The sequence below is a fragment of the Cyprinus carpio genome, chromosome B16 (genome assembly GCF_018340385.1).
Source record: "Cyprinus carpio isolate SPL01 chromosome B16, ASM1834038v1, whole genome shotgun sequence".
NCBI classification, from domain to species: Eukaryota; Metazoa; Chordata; class Actinopteri; order Cypriniformes; family Cyprinidae; genus Cyprinus; species Cyprinus carpio.
The window spans coordinates 13,953,206-13,972,687 of NC_056612.1; the positions used below are offsets into that span (position 1 = coordinate 13,953,206).

General features: G+C 38.0%; 1 protein-coding gene across 2 annotated transcripts in view; it reads right to left on the bottom strand.

The window, feature by feature from the left end:
• The window catches only part of LOC109105882 (SHC-transforming protein 1-like), a 41,150-nt gene extending 26,949 nt beyond the window's left edge, over positions 1-14,201 (bottom strand). The window contains exons 1-2 of one of the 2 annotated variants that reach the window (XM_042740902.1): positions 13,981-14,201; positions 4,537-4,578 (exon numbers count right to left, since the gene is read on the bottom strand). In XM_042740902.1, coding sequence (XP_042596836.1) covers positions 4,537-4,548 — 12 coding nt within the window. In that variant the 5' untranslated portion in view covers positions 4,549-4,578; positions 13,981-14,201. The remainder of the gene's footprint in view (positions 1-4,536; positions 4,579-13,980) is intronic. The other variant, XM_042740903.1, reaches the window with a different exon arrangement.
• Positions 14,202-19,482: the final 5,281 nt, after the last annotated feature.

The following is a 19,482-nucleotide window of genomic DNA, read 5'->3' on the forward strand; positions in this document are numbered from 1 at the left end:
CAGACAGGCGGAGGGGGAGGGAGAGAGAGAGAGAGAGAGAGAGAACATGCAAAACACATATAGGAAAGAAATACAGCTCGACAATCACAAGAAATTAATTAATGCAGACAAACATTTGTTTTGAGTAAACAAACAAAAAATGTAATGGTTGACATATTTAAAAACAAATATCCATTTTTCAAACTGTATATTATAATGTTGTGATGCCTAAATCAACTGATTTTAGAGATTTATTTTTAGCTTTAGACAACATTAGGGCTGGACCAGAATATTTGATTATTCGATTATTCAAATATTCGTTCGGTGGGTTGGCATTCGATTTTCAATTTTGAGATTCGAATATTCTAATTTTATTTTTATTTTTCGAACACCTGGCTTCCCCCTCGAAGCGGTTCTCATTCGCCCTTGAATATGAGTTGCCCATGAGTGAACGTCATGATTCAGTTCATCTGGAAGAGAAGACAAAAATGCCAAGACCTCAGCTGTGTGGGAGTGTGCCAAATATGTGATTTGAAACTGGCCTACCACAACAGCACATCAAGTTTGAGAAATCACCTGAGTTCTGTAAGTAGTACGCCTATAATATTTTGTTTGAGTAAAAAAAAAAAATGAGCTGCTTTTATCCGCCATGTTAATCAGTACGTTTACACATGATAAAAACGTGCACTTAATATGCTTGGAAAATACTTGCGTATACAGCAGTCATAAAAAAAAAAAAAAAAAAAAAACGTACCGTAGGCCAGCCTAATAATAATTTGTCTATATTAAAAGTATTGCTCTTAACAGACCTGTGTGTTTTGTATCACTAGTGCAGTGTCTGTTCTCGGAGCATATAAGCCCTGACCGCGTGAGGCGCGCCGCTTCTGGCTTGCGCTGTTCTGTAGTTTATTAAAAGTTTATTCATTCTGAACATGTCACGTGTCCATATTGCACCAAAATGTGACACTGCACTACCTTGGGTCCACAGCAACACACCTGCCACATGTGAAGTCGATTGAATGAACGGTTCTCTAAATAATACAAATGCAAACAGACAAACACACAGAGATTCCTGCCTTTATTACACCATGTCTACACCGGACGCACGTCGCAACAGCTAAAGTCTGTTTACACTGGACGTGACAAAGCGACTGTTGAAAATCGTTTTAAATTTGTGTCAGAACGTCGTAAATAGAACGCAGCAGTAGCTTACTGTTGGGAATATGTCAGCCGCACGTGCCACATCCAGTATAGACAGCATAATAGGTTCTATTGTACTTTGACGTGCCGCGCCACTCGTAGACACATGTTAGAGAGAGGAATATGTTCAGCCCCCTCCCTCCGAAGCTTCGGATATTCGGTGTTGATTACTACTAAAGCTTCAAAGCTAAAAAAATGGTATTCAGAACAGCCCTAGACAACATACTACAGAATATTTATATCAGTTATCATCCATAACATGAAAATATGATTAATCAGTACCGTCCAGAATTTTTGCATCCCTGATGGAAGCGTGACAACGAGATAAATGGTTAAAAATTATTAACAAATAATGTATATATGCTATTATTTTCCAGCAATAATATATTTTACAATGCAAAAAAAAAAATGTTTTTGTTTGGTTACCCACATTCTTCAAAATGTTCTGTGTTCAGCACAAGAAAGAAATAAATACAGGTTTTCAGGGTGATCCATCCCTTTTTATACAGTCTATGCTGCTGACACTGCAGTCGAGCTAGGTGGGCGTGGCTTCAGCAACCAGATCCCGCTTTTTTGCCCATTTTCGATTATCCGGGTGAGTTACGCGGTGACGCGCTGCCAAGATGGCGACGGCCCGCTCTGCACACTTTGAGCATCAAAAACGCTCTTCAGGAGTCTACGGGTGACGTCATGGACACTACATCCATGTTTTATACAGTCTATGCTTCCACCTGACAGTCAAGGGGCATTACATCATGAAAGTGTGCACTCAGAGGAAGATCGCGAGGGTTTAGGTTGCCATTTGGGACAAGGCCTAAGACATAACCAACTGAGTCTATACATAAACCTTGCGTGTTTTAACAGTATTAGCACAAAAGATAACTTAGTTCAGTAATCAGGCACTGTCTGACAGGGTTTTTAGTGTGCATGCTTTGGGTGTAAATATGCTCAGAAAAAGTACACGTCAGAACAGCATGAGAATGAAACATTTAACAGGCAAGCCTTTAAAGCAAATGCAAATAATGTACTTTTGTGACTGCGAATAAGTGCAGTGTCCCGTGAGAGTACCTCTACCAGTGAGTTAACACTCAGTGCGTTTACATGGACAACAATACTCTGATTTTAATAAGATTAAGACAATACTCTGATTAAGAATCTACCATGTAAACAGATTTGTGATTACCACATGACAAGCTAATAACATGGTTGTCAGCATTAAAAGTTAGAATTTCTGCAGTGCAAATTTTGTTTGTGATGAAAATAACAGTATTTTTTCGTCAGTTATTTTACGTACGGATCGATGCATTTCTTACAGATTTCTGTTCATTCGAAACCAGATACAGATGAAGTAGCACTGTAAGATTACATTTGTTTGAATGCATTATTGAAAGAGTGATGGCGTGTGAATAAGTGTTGTAGTACTTGTTTAAATCATGCTTTCAGCTGAAAATATTCAGTATAGAAGGAACAAACAAATTCCTTGAGAACTATAACTTCCCGCTCATGTCCACTGCAGTCACTATAGCTTCACATTCTTTCTGATTTGAGTGATCCTTCTCTATCAAGCTAGCTAAATATGTTTAACGTGAATTCTTGCTAAATATGCAGTTATATTACGGGTCGTTGGCATCAATTGTACTCGTGGTCGAGCGGTGTGGAGCGCTCTAGGAGCGAGTGAAAAGTGAAAACCACGACGCTCTGACTTTTAAAAAATCTGCTTCTCGCTCCAGTCAAAATCACACCACTCCACTCCGTGCTTCGCTCCCATACTCTGTGCGTAACTGTTGCTGTCATGACAGATCTATTTCAGAACCAGCCACTATCAAAATAATCTGACTGTGGGCGCAGGCCAGATATTATTGCTGGCTGGCCAGTTTTGGCCTGTGGGCCGCCTGTTGCTGACCACTGGTATATGGCATCATAATGAAGACGAACTATGTTTATATGTGAAATTCTGGAGGGGAAATTTCGGATGGCGTTGCGTGTTGATGTAATGACGTATGCCATTAATCAATCTATGTAGTATGTACTATAACATGTAAAACGGGAACATGAAAAGAATAATCTAAAAGCAACTCATGTATTATTGTCTTTTTAGAATAAGGTAAATAATTAGATTACTGATGTCTTTGTAAACATAGTCAGTGATGTAAATGTATGTGTACACCATGTGCATAAATGTACGCCAGAACTGCAGCTGATAGAATGTGCGCTGTAGCACGATACTACGATATTCCTTCAAAAGCAGATCATGGAGACATTTTTATCGTCCGCAAATCAAGATCAAAATTCTTCCTACCACACACCCCCTTAAATTAAAGAGCAAAACAAAAAACACAATAAACGCAACATGCAATAGCAAAATTCTCAATTCATAACACAAGCTTCCAGGAATAAGTACAAACAAAAAAGAAAAGATATATGCCAAGACGAACCCAAGAACCCCCAAAGGAACCCACAGCAGGTAATAAAAGACAACAAATCCCAGACTCCCCGCTTTAATTTACAATTCTGGTGCCATGACCCAAGATCTCCAACACATTGAGATAAAATGAAAAAGTAAACCCACACCTCAGAAAGAAGTAGTTAGAAAAGAATAGGGGAATACACATGTGGCAAAGTGAAGGTCCAGACACCCATCCCATCACCTGGTGCAATTTGGAAGTGTAACCCTAGGCATAGAGGCTGATGATTCGCATCAAATGACAACATGAAGGTGTTTCACCTAGAGACCCACACACTCTTGAGCATCTCAGAACGGAAGGACAGGAAGTGAGCTAACACAGAGAGATACAGAGCATTATGGTAAATCTAATGACCTACATTTTCAACTCCCTGAAGAAACGTAATGTTGTGTATAAAGCACAGTGCGCGTGCATGTGCGGAATGCAGTAAAAGATATTCATAGACTGCACTAGATGTTCTCTTCTTACCCAGCTCACTGTACTAAAACTTTTGTTGCCATGTAACTGCAAGGACCAGACTCACATCAATTAAAAATAAGCACAGAGGATAAAATCAAAGCCTATTTCAATAATGAACTACATAATACACAGTAAAAGAGAAGCATATTATACGTGAGGCTTGTAATACAACTAGTTAATCGAGGCACGCCCAACAAATTAATGTAATTTAACCTAAATCTTCGATGACAAGGAATTCATACCAATTATAAAGGGTGTAATTCTTGTCGGTTGCGTCTCTGTCTGTGTAATAGCATAAAGTGTGTTTATAAGTTAGCCTACTGGCTTCCACACTAACTGGACAAAATGAGTCAGGTCAGGTTTTTCGATAATGTATGACCAGCCTCCATGCCTGGGGATACGTACATGCAGGTATTTTTGGGGAAACGCTTACCACATACTCCATTGGAAAACGCTCTTTTGTGTGTCAGTTTTCCTAGAAAGTGCATGTAAATGTATATTAGCACACACACACAAAAAATTAAAGAAAAAAAAAAACATGACACATCAACAAAGCCACCAATTACAGCAAGCCTTTGATTAGCCCGATGGCCAAAATCATCCGAAAGAAAAAAAAAAGGGGGGGGGGGTTTATTGGCATAAAAACATTTTTGGCTAAGGTATGCATTTATTCATGTATGATTCAATGGAGGATTATGACAAGACTTTCTAAATAAGTCAGCTTTCCTCATAGCTCCTGGGAAAAAAAACATTACAGCTTCATCTGGCTCCAACTGATAGATTGATTGTGCATGCATGCATTTGCATTCAAGATTAAAATACACCCCGAAAAAGGGAAAGGCACATTAAAGAATGTCTGCGTCTATGTCTGTGGTCGTGCTCAGACAAACCATGGAATGAAAGGAATGACCAGTCAGGACGGGTAATGGGTATGTATGCTGTAGCTCGCTTATGTCTCCAGATTGAATGGGTGACAGTGCGCACATATTCCAGCCTGCTGGGAGCTGATCAGAGCAGGTAACATTCTTGAAACAGCCACCAAGAATAGAATTGTTCCTGTGGTCAGTAACCAACAGCAACTGCGCTGGAACATTTTGAGTTACTTTGGCAACAATGTGTTCTTTGCTTATCACTGATACTACTCTGCAGTGTGCACTGATCTCAAAAAGCATTGTGGGTGCACTTCGAACCCACATTCACACTTTAGCAGATGTGAAGATGTGGGCAGAGGATGAAAGGTAAACAGACTCGTGTAACTATAATAACTAATAAAGGCTTAGTTCATCCAAAAATGAAAATTAGCCTGTGTTTTGCTCACCCTCAAGCCATCCTAGGTGTATATAACTTTCTTCTTTCAGACAAATCCAATTGGAGTTATATGAAAAATTGCCCTGGCACTTCTAAGCTCTATCATGAGAGGGTGAGAGGGTGTTTCTGTTCAACAGTCTAAAACACTTTAAATAAAGCGTGTGCATCCATAATAAAACGTGCCTCACACGGCTCCGGGGGGTGAATAAAGGCCTCCTGTAGCGAATCCATGCTTTTTTGTCAGAAAAATGTCTATATTTCAAATGTAATAAAAACGTGAAGTGAATTTTGCTCTGAAAAATGATGACATCATATTCAACTGAATTGAAAAGCTGAACTGAAACAAAACTTGTACCCATTTTGTTACTTGTACCACTCTGTGCATACTAGAAATGTAATGGTTTGAAAATTTATTATCACGATAAAGACCAAAATTGTCACAGGTATTGTTAAAAAATGCTGGAAATGTTAAAAAGTAAAAGTACTGACACATAGGGCTGTACACCCATTTACACCTAAATCGGCAAAGAGCAAAATATATTGTACTGCTGCTTTAAACATAAAAAAGACACTAGATAACTCTAACGATAACGACAGACAACCTTGAAATTGGTTACATCAGTTAATCAAATGGAAAACAGAAAAATCTAAACCGTCACAGAGTGAAAACTCAATGAAACTAAATGTTTTGAAAGGACAAACTAAAAATACAACAAATTCTAAATTCTATAATAATCTTGCCGTGACAAGCAACTTGTCCTGCCAGTCCCACAGGTGCACAGTTCTGCATCAGCCTGAGGTGGACTGTTGATATTAGTGGAAGGTGTGAGTGTTTGCACTTCTCTTTCTGGGAGTGGACAGAGGCCCAACATAGCCTGTGTTTTTTTTTTTTCTGCACGGCCCATAATAACAGGGTTGACCAGAGCACTGAGCTGAGCTGATCAGACACACGGCTCATACATGCCCCTGAAACCATGATAGTCAGAAATGATTAAGTGAAGGCCTGAAGACGCAAGTAACAGCTCTTTGTCAATCTGACACACAGCCGTTTACATACAGACATAACCTGTCCTTTCACCCAGGTGTGACCTCTGCAGGACCACGAGGGGAATCTCGTACAGATCATAATAAAATGAAAATAAAACCAGCAGGTTTTTAAGTTGAAGCAGGAAAACAACATAAAAGGCCCCAGAGAACTTTTACATGTGGTTTCATATTGGTCTTAAGCTATCTTTGATTCTCTCAGACATGCACACTGTATTAAAAAAAGTCTACCTTTCACACACACAAGTGTTCTATGCACTGCAAATACAGCAGCCGTGACATGAAATACTTAAATGCTGCTATAGCAACATACCAGAACTATTAACGAAACCAGAAAACACGCAATAGTCCCCTGATTGTCACTGACACGATTGCCAAGATTAATACTGCACATTTATCAACTTAAATCCACACTACGTGACATCAAGATTCAAATCATGCTGGCATGAATTGTGGGAATCTGTCGTTGGCTTTTCTGAGTGGACATTAGATTAGTATTCACTCAGGCTTCTAGACTACAAAAGTGTGAGATTTCTATTTTAGGTTTCTCCCTCCTTCTCTCTTTTCCAAGTACTACCGCAGTCCGTTCAGCTAAAAAACACAGCATTGCCTGCTTCCTCGAACACCAATTTCCACTTTCTCTTCCTGTCTTGCAGCAAAAAATAGATCTCAAATTCAAAAGAAATAAATAACAACTCACTTTTTAGATTTAATCTACTAAATCTATTAGTTGACCTCTACTATACACTAGTCTGTGCATAAACTTGGGGTCAGTTTGTATCTTATACTCGGTTGCATTTATTTGATCAAAACTACAGTAAAAAGTCCAATTTTAAAATAACCGTTTCCTACTTTAATATATTTTAAAATGTAATTTATTCCTGTGATGGCAAAGCTGAATTTTCAGCAGCCATTACTCCAGTCTTCAGCGTCACATAATCCTTCAGAAATCATTGAAATGATTTGGTGCTTAAGAAACATTTCTTATTATTATCTTCAATGTTGAAAATAGTTGTGCTGTTTAATATTTTGGCTGAAATGGTAATATATTTTGCTTTCAGGAATATTTGCCAAATAGAAAGATAAAAAGAACAGCTTTTATTTAAAATATAAATATTTTGTAACATAATAAATGCCACTTTTGGTCAATGTAATGTGTCTTTGCTAAATAAATAATTTAAACTAAATAAATAATATATTTCTAGACCTTTTATCTCGGTCCATACAAAAGACTCTTACAAAAGAAAATTCTGAGCCACCAATGTGTTTATATACAGTCAAGAAAAACTTAAAAGAATAAGTACCAAAGTATATTTTAATAATATGACATTAAACCTACAAGCAGAAATAATGTGGCACTACAATAGAACTAATGTGGGATTGACCTTAGACCAACTACATGCTAAAAACGAGCAACAAAATACAGACTGATTTCACAAAGTAGGTCAAAGTCTCCAGCATTTTAACTCATAATCATCCCTGGATCCTTGTCAAAATCTCAACTAGGGAAAACATTTGCGAGCTCGCATTTCCAAATGCCTAGGCGTCAGGGACACAAGTGCAGGATTTGAGAAACAGCTTGCGTGTCTCTCACAGTGGGTATGCCATGTGTGGGTTTACTCAGAGCGAGACCATTTGGACAAAAGGCCATAGCGGTAAAAGGTAGGAGGTAAAAGGTTCACAGGAACCACAAACAGCTCACCAGGACGGAGCAGGATGTGTGTGATCTTAGAGAAGGTCCCACCGCTGGAAGAGGTCAGAGGTCATGTAACACTCCTCACACACTAAAACTTTAGGACTGACTTTTAAAGTGACAGTTCACATGAAAATGAACATAGTCAACATTTAATCATCCTCATGTCATTCTGAGCTGATATTATTTTCTTCCTTTCATAAAATAGTGTCAGCTGTGTCATAGGGAAAGATTATCAGTGAGTCTGTTCATCTCATAAAGCAACCGTGGCCTTCAGAAGACACATAATGCAGCATTTTATGAACTTTTTAGAACTTGAGAGTATAAATCACCATCCAAAATAAAGGGCTGGAATGATAAAGGGGTGTGTAAATAGTGAAAAAAATTTAATTTCTGGGTGAAATACTCTTTAAAGGAAAAGGATTTAGAGGCCTACACAGTTGATCTTCACTTTCTGAAGCGACATTTCAAAGTTTGAGAAATTTTGGGAAAAACTGAAAAAATCATCATTTCCTCCACGACCAAACATGTCAAATCAGAAACAGGGTGTTAAAGTGAGGAGACAAGATGTCCTGTAAAGAGACAGGCAGACTAAGTTTCCAGACATGAAGGGAGACAGACAGACTGGAGAGAACCTTTGCTCTATTTACTACCTGCTTGTGGCTCATAAAGAGCCAGATAAATCAGTTATAAACAAAGAATGTGACTATCTATACTGTGTCAGTAGCTGATTTCTTGTCACATTTTTATGCAAATTTGGGAATATTTGTATAAAATAAAAGTCATGGAATCAAAAATTCTGAATGAAAAGAACAAGGTGCAAAGTAAATTTCCAAAATGTATGAAAAAAAAAATCATACATGTACTTGAACAGGGTATACACAGGAATCATGGAGTTAAATTTAATACATTTCAGGACCTTTTTTTAAGACTCTTTCCATACATTTTAAGACCTCATCTCCACTCCAAGTTTTAACCGGTTACTTCTGCGACACTTTAACTTACATTTACTATATATTGATTGTAAGATAGCACAACTAAACAGACCTACTTTGTGATAACTCCTTATCAATACAACATAATTCAGAAGGGTGGGAACGAAGCAGAAGATAATTAACTGAGTAGGTAACCAATGCAACTCAAGAAACAAGAATTAGACCAATAAACAAAACTGACAAAAATGATTGAGGGAAAATAAAGCTCTCTGAGCTAACGGGACAATGAGTTCACACAGTATATTCAAAAGATGTATTTGTAACATCAGCTCTTATAACTCTATGCAAACCATAGCGGTTTTGTGGAACTCTTCTCATGACAAACACCTGACTGATCAGACAGTTTACCTGTGATTACGGAGTGCTTGATTTGATAGTGTCAGTACTGCACCTGATCAAGTTTGAAAGATCATGGAAGGTAAAATAATGATCACAGCTACTACGTCCTTTTAATTGTGCATCCCAAGCCAGTTAAAAAAAAAAAAAAAAACGCCCAAAGTAGTGCAATTACCATGTACCAAATATGAAAATGTAATTTCCATCCCTAAAATACACATTTTACAGTAACTGTTATGCACATTTATCATAAACACAGCTCAAATGCTTCCTACTAGTGTGGCCCAAAACATTTAGCACAGCTTTATAACAGGTAGAATGCAAAATGTTTCAGTGTAAGCATTTCAACCAAATGTAATTTATGCAATATTTCCAACCTTTAACCCTCTGGGGAAAATCAACCCATTGCAACAGTTTAAAAGCAGCCCAATTTCGTGGAAAACAACAACAACAACCATGCATCCAACACGAATTGCAGAAGTCAGACTGACTGATCACCGGTCAAAAGTAAGAGAGATGACTGACAAGATGTTGGAGGATTTGCTCCTCAACAGACACAACAGATGTGCTCCCTTTACATAGTGCGCTCGCGATCGCGAAATCGAAAGTGAACTGCCAGTGCTTATTTCAAAGGGATTTAAATACCCCACAGATAGATAGTGGTGCCCTGATCCGCGAAAATTAAATACAATATTAGAATGTTTGCGGGAGCAGATTCAAAAATCGCGGGAGCGGATGGGAGCATGCGGTAATGGTCAGAAATTTAGTGAGAGCGGGATCAACAAGCCCCGCACTATGTCATCCGTGCCACAAGGATGCACTGGTTTATTTCAAATCAAAGCTAAATACAAGTAGAAACAGCGCATCCTTGTGGCGCGGATGATACAGAAGAGCATACGCAGCACAAGGTGATATGGAGAGACACAGAGGAGACTGTTTACAAAGGAATTATTGAATAAATTCATTATTTTTGTTTTCTACGTTTATAAAAAGTGTTCCCGTCGCTTCATATAATCCAGATTGCACGTCTGATGGCAGATGGAGTATTCTGACGACGAATTTCATACCTTTTATGGACCTTGAGACTGTTATTTATTTGGCAGTCTATGGGACAGTCACAAGCCTCCCGGTTTTCATCCAAAATATCTTAAATTGTGTTCCGAAGACAAACAAAGCTTTTACAGATTTGGAACGACATGGGGGTAAGTCATTAATGACAAAATTTCCATTTTGGGGTGGAGTATCCCTTTAATACTTTTTAAAGGCCTTAATTTTCTCTAAATTGATTTACCAACTTTTAATACCATTTAAGACCCCGCGGTCACCCTGTTGAAGTGGATGAATTCTGTCAATGATGATGATTTACTAAATAAATTCCAAGATGTGCATCAAAAAGACTAGGAATGCACAATAAATCAATATTTTATTATTTACTGACCGATTTTAAGCTAGTCTGCATGTGTGTGCTTGTGTCTGTTGAAGGAAACACAGAAGATGGTCAGAATTGAACAGGAAATGCCCCTCCCTATACTTTTATGGGTACAAGACAACCAATCAAGTTGTGAGAAAGAGAGGAAGAGAGAGAAACAAAAGACAATGCATGCTGCATGTGGTTTGTGTGTAATAAAAGCATCATGACATTTCAACTTCCCACCACATGTAAAGCTTTTTTGATTATCGCTTTATATCATCCATGTGGCTTCACTATCTGTCCATGCTCTTCTACATGCAGCTGAACTACTTGCTTTGTTGCAAACCTAACCAACATCCTGTTGACTGACTCAAGAGTTGACCACCTACATGTCACTGCTGCTTGTTGTTCTAGTAAAGGCCAAAGTTCTCACCCAACATCTGCACAAAAGGTATCTTCCAAAACAAACCTTCAGGATGACAACACTGTAGCCTCATGACAGGAGACAGAGGGCAGGCTGGGACGAAACTGCTGCCTTCAGTGGTGAATACTGCTTCAGATATGCCACGGCTGAATCTGAAACCAATGGAAAATCCCATTTGACGTCCTGGCCAGGGTAAAGGACTAGATCTGGAAACATGTTTAAGCAGTCAACTTGGCCAGACAGACTATATTTCTCTGTTGCCTAGCAAAATTATGCGTCATCTGGGCTATCAAAAATACAAACTACTCAGTGGGACATTCTGATAGCGCAGGAACATGATATCCTGTCAAGTGCTCCTCAGAGACTAGATGGGAAGTTTGGGACAGTAGCTCAAAGTGGCATGTTTCTAACTTGATATAAATTAGAGGAAGCCAGACAGTGGAAAACATCAATAACATCACCAAAACCAAACACGCACCGGGCCTCAATTATGAAATACAGGCAGAAAGCATTGTTCATAAATCCATTCTAACATAAATCCGTCCTGATTGCAATTCACTGGGCAAACATCATTCGATATGTAATTTGTTATCACAAAAGCAAAATCGTTTGAAATACTTCCAACTGAAGTTCACAAAATGGAAGAAGTCTGGAAGAGGCCTAAAAGGGGACAATTTAAGAGTCTACGCTGTTTTGACAGGTTCAGAAGCCTGTCTGACGCCTCAGACAGATCGATACACCTCAGAAACAAAAGAGTCTGTTCGGAGCACTCGATTTTTCATCTGAGATTGAGCAGGTGTGTGTCACTGTGATATCAGGCTGTCTCAAAGAGTCAATTTAGCAGTAAAAATTTCCACTGTGGGCCTGTTTGCTCTGCTTCTAATCAGGTGAAATTGTGAGCTATCTAGAGCTTCCTTCACCAGTTAGTGGCATCTGCAGCAACCTGATAACATATCTACTTAGAAGAAAAGAGAAAAAGAGAGGGTTACAAAAAAGCAAGCCTGTCAGTTCGTCATAAATCTTGCTTGGCTTTGTCATAGCGCTACCGTCAATCATTCTTCTACGAATATAATGATCTAAGAAGGGGAAAAACACAATCAACTAGTTCGGATTTTGAAGTAATTGATCTTCTAACTCATAAATTGCAAGTTAATGAATGATTTCAATTTAAACTATCCCACAGCTTCTATCACTGAAGCCCAAATTAGACAATAAAAAGTCATATCAAGGCTCAAAGAGCTCTTCCCAATATAAGCACATGACACAAAATATGATGGAAAGAGACCAGTTGGATGGATACACTCGTGTTATATGAAATAAGGCCGTCAGGAATGGCTCATTTTAAACAATTCCATCAGCAACAAAACTACTGACTCAGTTTCCTGAGACTGACATCACAGGCATTGTTTCATAAATGACTGTTCAATCTAGAGATCGTGTACAGTTTTGGGGTCTAATGGCACAGCCAGACATCTGAATCTGATAGGAACACATAGCCTCATCCCTCATGCTGGACTGAGCTGCTCCAAATGTCTGTGACAGCTGCTCACGCAGCAGATGAGAGCTCACGCTGGTGTAGGATTCGCAGCTGGTGAGAACAATCCATGATAAATGGCCCTAATGTTGAGGACAACTGATTTTCACAACAAGAAGAGATTATTTACATTTGCATCGCTGTAACAATATAACATAATGAAGACAGTCTGATAATCGGTTTGATGATATTTCTACAAACACTCGCACTTAAATGGTTAATCCTTTAACAGTTACTTTTGGAATCAGCTTAATTTTATATAATAATGAGCACACTATTTTTGCTTTAAAGAATTAATACTAATAATGAAAACATTTGGTGAGTCTCTTATAGTGAATTAGACAGACAAGCTAAAAGTCTTAAAAAGTTAGTAACAGAAGGTATACACAAGGTATACAATTAACAACAAATTCAGGTGATACATTTTAAATAAATCAGTTAAACACAACACGTCACGTAAATGTAAGGTGTTAAAATAATAATATTTTATAATTATAAAAAAAAAATGTAGAAAATAATTCATTTGTAATTACTATTATCAATAATAATTATTTTTATCACTGTTATTATTGAAATATTTATAATGTGTGTTATGTTTTCATAGTTGTAATCATCTGATTATTTATATTGTGTTGAACAGCAGTATTAAAAATATAACTAATTTGGTCCTACATATCAGTTATTTGACACGTTTAAGTCATCAAAAAACATAATTTTGGTCGATTTCTATACCAGAATACGTATAAAGGCTCATATTAAGAACTTGCTCGCACTTTGTTTCATGTAAGATAAAACTCAACGTTACACTGCCTTGAAAAGTTACAACGTATCTCGATTCTTGAAAAGCTCTCTTGTGGTCTTACAGTATGCACGCTGGGTAATAATGAGACAAAATGTTGCTCAATGCCAAAAAATCTGTCAGTACAGTTCATAGAACGGACGATGTTTAAACCAGAAAGGCTGCTAAGACAAAAGTAAATCATCAAGTCTGACTTAAAACCTGAGAGGCTGTAACAAGTTGATTTCACCAAACACACGCATCCGAGCACGTTCCAGAGCAGAGTAACGTTAGTATGGATTCCCGTCCCGCATCGTACAGCCATGACTGTGGTCAACTTTTGCCTAAACTTACCCGATCGCTTTCTCTCCTCTCTGCCCCTCGATTCCGGTCCTGCTCTGTTCAGATCAACTGCTGAAAATATCACATTTGAGGAACAAAAGACGGTCCAGACACCCAATAAAGCACTGGTCTCGCCAGGCTCATTTCCACGTCGAGTGCGAGTAATATCATGAAACTTTTCTTTTCGGCTCTGCCTTCCTTTCCTCCCCCAGTCTACCCCCCCCTCCCGCCTCCACGGTCCAAAAAAAGTCGCACTTCCGCGATCGGATGGCTGGCTGCTCGTATCATGTGGTTTGGCGCCCACGAGAGCGCCCGCACCTGGTTCTCTAAGCGCGCGCCCTTGACCTGTTTTTCTTTTCTTTTTTTTTCTGCGATTCACAATTGAACAAGAAACGAATTTTCCTTAAACAGGAATTATGAACTCATTCATGGACTTTCCCGGGCGTTTATGGACTTTATTGACAAGGAAACTACTTGAAATTATAACTAAAACAAATACATGTCGCCTATAGGCTACTGTTTTAATCACAGTTGACAAAAAGATGAAGCTTAAGAGTTTAAGAACAGTGTAAGTTTTTTTTTTTATATATTAAAAAGCAAATAGTTTTAGATTCATGCCAATCTTCAAGCTCCAGTTATTAGATGTTTTGTCCAGAATTAAAGCTCTCTCCTGATTTAGCCTCATGACTTTATTTATTATGTGGAGAGAAAAAAAATTAATAAAATTAAGGAATGTCCATTTTGGTTTCTTGCATGTAATGACAAGATACTGTGACTAAATATGTGGCCCTGGACCACAAAACCAGTCAAAAGTAGCACGGGTATATTTGTAGCAATAGCCAACAATACAGTGTCAAAATGATCGATTTTTTCTTTTATGCCAAAAATCATAAGGATATTATGTAAAGATCATACCCAACAATAGAGTGCATGGGTCAAAATTATCGATTTTTCTTTTATGCCAAAAATCATAAGGATATTAAGTATAGATCATGTTCCATGAAGATATTTTGTAAATTTCCTGCCATAAATATATCAAACCTTAATTTTTGATAAGTAATATGCATTGCTAAGAACTTAATTTGGACACCTTTAAAGGAGATTTTCTTAATATTTTAATTTTTTTACACCCTCAGATTCCAGATTTTCAAATAGGCTAGTTGTATTTCGACCAAATATTGTCCGATCCTAACAAACCATGCATCAGTGGAAAGTTTATTTATTCAGCTTGCTTTCAGATGATGTATAAATCTCATTTTCAAAAACAAACAAACAAAAAAGACCCTTATGAGTGGTTTTGTGGTCCAGGGTCACATATGTCAAGCCTCAAAATCACAAATAATGTATCATAAAAGTGGCCCATAGGCCTCATACTCTGTATGGCAAGTCATGCCTATAAAGCTCCAGCAAACAGAATTTGAATGAGGGCTTTCACTCGGATTTAACCCATTTCATTGGTTAAATCTACTGAAGGAATAAGCACGTTGTGTGTTTTGAATCTAAAAATATTCGCAGCAGCACTTTTTTTTTCTTTAAGAACTGAAACTGAATTAACTAGGTCAGTGGTCTTCAAGACGGGGAGTGCATGTGCAGCACTACTGCAGGGGTCTGCACTATATTGTGCAATAAATAAATACAATATGCATTAAATACAGCATTGTTCATATACAGTAGGCTATTTGAACAATGCTAAAGTTTAGATGAACATAGCTTGATATAAATCATGGCCAGCTGTTAACAATCTAACAATCTGCATATTTTGCTTCACTAGGAGGATCTAGGAAACTAGATCTGTTAGTTATTAGGAAACGCATATGATGCTCAAATGCTCTTTTTGGAATCAGCTTTATTTAACTAATGATAATAAGCCGTGGTTCTGTGTTTTAAGAAATAGTTGATATGAATAATTCAAAGACTAATTCATAATATCAAATAATCGCCACCTACTGATATAATCTGCAGAAAGGGCCAATAAACAAATCAGTGATTGAATGCTTTCAACCATTTCAAAAGATTTGAATCACTAAGATGAATCATAAGTCCCACTGAAGCGCTCGAAACGCCACACGCTGGTGACACCTGCTGGTCAAAACTGCGTAAATGCAACAAAAACTCAACCCAAACATGCATAAAATAATTTTACATGCCAAATAATACAAATATTTTAGTTTAATAGCTTAATCTATTGATACAATTAACAAATCAACTTATAGAATTACATATAAAGTGCTTGTATAATTTGTGTAAATTGATTAAATTGTAGGACTTGTTTTGTTTGTTTAAAGGAGAGCTTGCTTAGACAGGGGCCTGTACCATGATGGTAAATTCAGAGTTACAGGATTAGTTTTAAGTGGACAAAACCAAACCACTCCAATCCTGCTTTGTTGGTACCATGGTGCTGATCATCAACTTTCTTTGTCAACTCAGGCTTTGATCCTGGGTTTGTGGAGCGGGTGCACATGAATGTGTGACTGCAGTGGCAAACAGCCAATCACATGCCTTGCAACACAGAGCAAGTGTGATTCACTTTTTACCAGAGAGCCAGCGAGATTCAAAACTATTTTCTTAAAGGTTACGAGATCAAAGAATATGAGGAATATAAATGCTTTTACACTGAAGTAATTGTCCATGAAAGAGGACAAATAAAATAAATTATCTTGTTCTATTAGTGCAGTCACAAGAGAAACATATAACAATTTTAATTTTTTTAAGCGTTATCTTTTGGATTCTACTACTTATGTATATTACATATGATCTGTATAAATTAATATTCATTTAAAGGGGTCATATGACGTTACTAAAAATGACATTATTTTGTGTATTTGGTGTAATGAAATGTGTTTATGCAGTTAAGTTAAAAAAAAACATTTATTTTCCACATACTGTACATTATTGTTTCTCCTCTGTGCCACACCTTTCTGAAACGCATCGATTTTTACAAAGCTCATCGTTCTGAAAAGTAAATTGTACACTGATTGGCCAGTTATCCATTTGTAGCATCCAATGGGGACATAATTACTGATTATAATGACTTATACTGTCTTTTTACGCATTGTGTTGCATCGCACATAAAACCATATCTGCGTTTGTGATTGGAGAAATGTAAAAATAACAAGTGCTACTCTACACTGCTCAAAACTCGTGTTTGAATCATCAGTGGCAAATCCTTTAAATATGAAAATGTACTTACAGGCTGTGAGTCAGTATTACTGGTCAGATATATAGCTGCCCACTGCTCCGGGTGTGTGTTCACTGTGTTTACTTCTCACTGCTGTGTGTGTGCAATTGGATGGGTTAAATTCCGAGTATGGGTTACCATATACTTGGCAAATGTCACGACTTTCACTTTCACTTTCACTTTCACTTTATGCCACTAAATGCCAAACCACTTTCATGGTACCTAAAACCCAGGATTGGTGCAAACTAAACTGAAATGTACCTGGCTAGCCAACTAATCTGGCTTCATGGGGCCTGTACCATGATGGTGGCTGAACAAACTCGGGGTTACAGGATTAGTTTCGAGTTGACAAAACCAAACCAGTCCAATCTGGCTTTGTTGGTACCATGAAGCTGATCATCAACTTCCTCTGTCAACTCAGGCTTGATCCTGAGTTAATGGAGCACGTGTACATGAAAGAGTGACAGCAGTAATGAACAGCCAATCACGTGCCTTGAAACTGTGATTCACTTCTCGTGAGAGAGTCAGTGCGATTCACTACCAAAGATTAAAAGATTGAACAATATGAAGAATGAAAGATGAAACAGTCTATCCACGAAAGAGGAAAACTTAAAGTAAACATCTCACCATATAAGTGTAAGTAAAAGTTGCAAAGTTAGTTTATAGAGTTGATCATATTTATAGGTATACAAACACTTAAAAATCTAAGTTCATATGTAGTCATGTTTAAAGCTATTGATTCTAAAACTTATTTATATTGCATATTATCTATATATAGTATAATATAGTTTATGTTCATTTAAAATAAAAGCTAGCTTGTATAATGGATTAAGGGTATAATAATTAGATAAATAATATCAAATAATTATAAAAAAAAATCTCAAAAAATCAGAATCTCTAAAAATCAGAATTTTATCTTTATTTTTTTTTTACTAGAGTCCTTTAATTTGGAGAAAGAGAAACTGGGGGAGTGGCTTTATTGCGTCAGAGATGTGCCATTTTGCTTGATTCTGATTGGTCAAATTTCGGGTTGAGCTCTCTAAACCAAAAATGTTGGATCACAATAATTAGGAACCACAATTTTAACAAATCTCTTCACTTGATTCCGATGTTCTCTTTTATTCTGGATGGCAAGGGCAGTGACTGTAACATCGAGAGTATTTTGCAGTATTAAACACGTATTTATACCGATCATATCAGGCTCCGAAAATTCTTCAAAAAGAACACAAAGAATGACCTTCTCAGCTGCCATAGTTGCAACTCTTGCGTCATCAGAACAGGGTGTTCAGCGCACCACCGTTTCCGTTTAAAAAACGTTTTGCACCGGTTTTGTCTGGGCTGAGCCGAGCGGCAACCCTTTTACTGTCTATGGCGGCAACCTCCCGCTCTCTCTCGTGAAGCCAACAAGGAAGTGACTAAACCTGCAATTCATCGACTGGCCGCTTGAGGCTGGCTGCAAAAGGAATTCAGTCCCATAGACCATGTTAAATTGCCCAATTTTACAGCAGAAAGAAACATGTTTACAGCCTGTTCAAAAAATGATTTTGGTCTATATAGCTAATTTTGCCCCTCCTGACAACTGTGAGGGGGGTGATTTTTTTTTTATAACTCATCTGTTTAAATTATATTAAGCCTTAAAGTTCTGCATAATTAAGGGCGTGGCCACGTGAGTGACAGGTGGATTGCCGCTGCTGACCGTTTTATACAGTCTATGCTGCTGACACTGCTGTTGAGCTAGGTGGGCTTGGCTTCAGCAACCAGCTCCCGCCTTTTTGCCCATTTTCGATTGTCTGGGAGAGTCGCGCAGTGACAAGATGGCGACGGCCTGCTCTGCACACTTTGAGCTTCAAAAACGCTCTTCAGGAGTCTACGGGTGACGTCACAGATACTAGGTCCATGTTTTTATACAGTCTAAGGCAGGGATAGGCAACTTCGGTCCTGGAGGGCCACTGTCCTGCAGAGTTTAGCTCCAACACTAATTAAACAAACCTGAACAAGGCAATCAGTGTATTCGGGATTACTAGATAGATACAGGCAGGTGAGTTTTTATGAGGGCTGAAGCTAAACTCTGCAGGATAGTGGCCCTCCAGGACCGGAGTTGCCTATCCCTGGTCTAGGTTATTAGATAGGTACAGGAAGTTGAGTTTTTCGGAGCAGGTTAGCTGTGTTACCAAGGCAACACATGCCGCTAAAAGCCAAGCCACTTTCATGGTACCTAAAACCCAGGATTGATGCAAACTAAACTGAAACTTACTTGACCAGCCAGCTAAGTCAGCTTCATGGTACAGGCCCATTGTCAATAAAAGACTATTAACTACTACAATGCTTCCTTTTTA